The sequence below is a fragment of the Montipora capricornis genome, chromosome 10 (assembly GCF_036669925.1).
Source record: "Montipora capricornis isolate CH-2021 chromosome 10, ASM3666992v2, whole genome shotgun sequence".
Taxonomy (NCBI): domain Eukaryota; kingdom Metazoa; phylum Cnidaria; class Anthozoa; order Scleractinia; family Acroporidae; genus Montipora; species Montipora capricornis.
This window is the reverse complement of record NC_090892.1, coordinates 32,677,166-32,679,665: the sequence shown is the minus strand read 5'-3', so window position 1 is coordinate 32,679,665 and position 2,500 is coordinate 32,677,166. Positions and strand designations below refer to the sequence as shown.

The following is a 2,500-nucleotide window of genomic DNA, read 5'->3' as shown; positions in this document are numbered from 1 at the left end:
TTGAATGAGCAACTCGGCGATTTCTGCGTAGCCTTCCTGTGCAGCAAAATGCAGTGGAGTCTTACGATTAATGTCGCTTGTATTGACATCTGCTCCTTGTTGTATCAATTCGCTGGCTGCCTCCTTTTGATCATAGATAACTGACATGAACAATGGTGTCTGCCCTTCGTGGTCACGTGCATGCACATTGGCGCCTCTTTCCAGCAATAACGTTATCATGGCCACCCGACCTTCTTGCGCACCATAGTGTACAGCTGTTCTTCCAAATATATCACGCGCGTTAACGTCACTACCGTACTGAAGCAATAGTTCGGTGGTTTCTCTATGATTGGCAAACGAAGACAAAAAGAGAGGAGTTTTACCCGAGGCTCTCACATCTACATCACTTCCCCGTTGAAGTAGAAGTCGGACTATATCAATGTGACCTTTCATGGCTGCTAGGTGAAGTGCGGTAAAGCCCATTTGTTCCGCGGTATGGACATTACTTCCATGGGTAAGAAGAAACTCTACTGTTTCGTAATATCCTTTCTCTGACGCTAATAAGAGAGGAGTGCAGCCGCTGGATGACTTGGCATGAACACTGGCTCCATGTTCAATCAATATAGCTGCTGTTTTAGTTTGTCCCTGTTGACATGCAAAATGCAATGGCGTCATACCTCTGTCGGTGACGTCATTGACTCTAGAACCTGCTTCTATTAAAACCAGGGCAGTTGTTGCTCTTCCGTTTAACGACGCGAAATGAAGCGCTGTCATATCAGATCTGTCTTTTGCATTTGCGTCGGCTCCTTTATTAATGAGAAACTCAGCGAAAACCGTTGTGCTACGAGTAACCGCAAGCATCAAAGGAGTGAGAAGATTAGCGTCCCGTGACACTTCATTTGGATCCGAACCTAGATCAAGAAGTCTCTTGACATGTTCCCATTTACCTCTTTTTACAGCAATAAACAACAAAGACTTGGATTGAAACTCCACAAATAAACTCTGAAGAATCTTTGTAATTATTTCATGTTGGATAGTGGTTTGTGTGATAGCGCTGATCTCCAAAGCATTTTTTCTTGGATATGCTGCGTACCATTCAGTGCTGATTGTCAATGCGATCGCGTTATCCAATTTTCCTGGGCTGTAACTTGTAATGATTTGAACTGTTTCCAAGTCTCCTTCTATGCAAGCGGCGTGAAGTAAACTTAATCCACTGCGACAGTCAGTGGCCGTAGCAGCATGAAACGCAAGTGACCTCAAACTCATCTGAAAGCGGAATAATACGAAAGCACTGTAAACCTCGCCTTACTTTGGGTGCTGAATTCATTTGATGAAAGGGAAGCCAAGGATTCATTAAGTTAGATTAAATAACATAGTAGAGAATGAAAGAACTGATGTATTTATTTTTGATATATAATGGTGAAATACTAGGGTATTCCTTGTTTTAATAAAACTTATCTTCAACGCGCGCAGTGAAAATACTATTTTCACCATTCACATGTGAGGATATAGGTGTCGTCATGGTAACTAACAGGATCAGCCAACAAAAAGCTTCCCTTCCCTTCCCTGTAAGATACCTTTCGCGGTATAATATAATTTTTCTCTGCTACATTAACACGTTTATTACTCAATTTGACATTATCACGGTATTGATATCCGGTTTGAGTCCGCTTTTTAAATTTTCATGCATTTTGCCGTTCTTAAATCGAGAAGCGTATCATAACCATAGGCAGAGGCTTCTTAAAATGTCAACTTTTTCGCCGCCGCTGGTTCGCTCCGGCAAAGTGATAAAGAAAAACACGAAGCGATGTTTCTGGATTCGACTGGAAGAACTCGTGTCTGGTGGGACAATTTTGTGGAAGATACTGTGTATCCCTATCTTCTGCGATGAGTTTGGGATTACGTAAACGCTACGAAAACGGTTCCATGTAATTACTTCCAAACCGCATTGATTTTGACGCGGTTTCGAAGTCGTGAAACCGTGTCGAGGTGAAACGGCGTTTGTGTAAACCCTGCCTCTATGCAACATAATACAGATAATATGATATAATTTATTGTTTGTTCAAATTACCGCTGTTTTCTAGCCAGCCGATACTCGTCCATTTATTTAGCAGTATTGGAAGAAGACGTCAATCTGCTAGATGCCATGTCGGCTTCAGAGGGCTCCAAAATGGCTGATGAACAGGGGCACCCAACGACCAATTTGTTGTAAAATGTATTATTATACCCCAGTTAATGAAAATAAATGTTATTAAGGCATTTTCAGATGTTTTTCAGTGTTGCTGGGAAAACATTATCTGTTCCTTTTTCCCAGCAAGACACACAAGAAATTTCCCAGCCAGCTAGATAAAATTGGTTGGTTTCCCAGCCAGCTGATCAAATTTATTTCCCAGCCAGGAATTCCGCGCGCTTTCAAATCCCTCGATCCAAAACGACCGAACAAAAGCGACAAAACCGGGACAAAACAGGTTTTTTCCGCAAGCGCAATCACTCTGACCAGCTGTCGTATGTTTGTGACTAC

The 2,500-nt window shown here is 42.2% G+C and overlaps 1 protein-coding gene across 2 annotated transcripts in view; it reads right to left on the bottom strand.

The window, feature by feature from the left end:
• The window catches only part of LOC138019331 (serine/threonine-protein phosphatase 6 regulatory ankyrin repeat subunit B-like), a 38,634-nt gene that overhangs the window by 21,478 nt on the left and 14,656 nt on the right, over positions 1 to 2,500 (bottom strand). For both annotated transcript variants that reach the window (XM_068866082.1, XM_068866083.1), the window contains exon 2: positions 1 to 1,245. This exon is cut by the window's left edge and continues 1,253 nt beyond it. In XM_068866082.1, coding sequence (XP_068722183.1) covers positions 1 to 1,245 — 1,245 coding nt within the window. The remainder of the gene's footprint in view (positions 1,246 to 2,500) is intronic.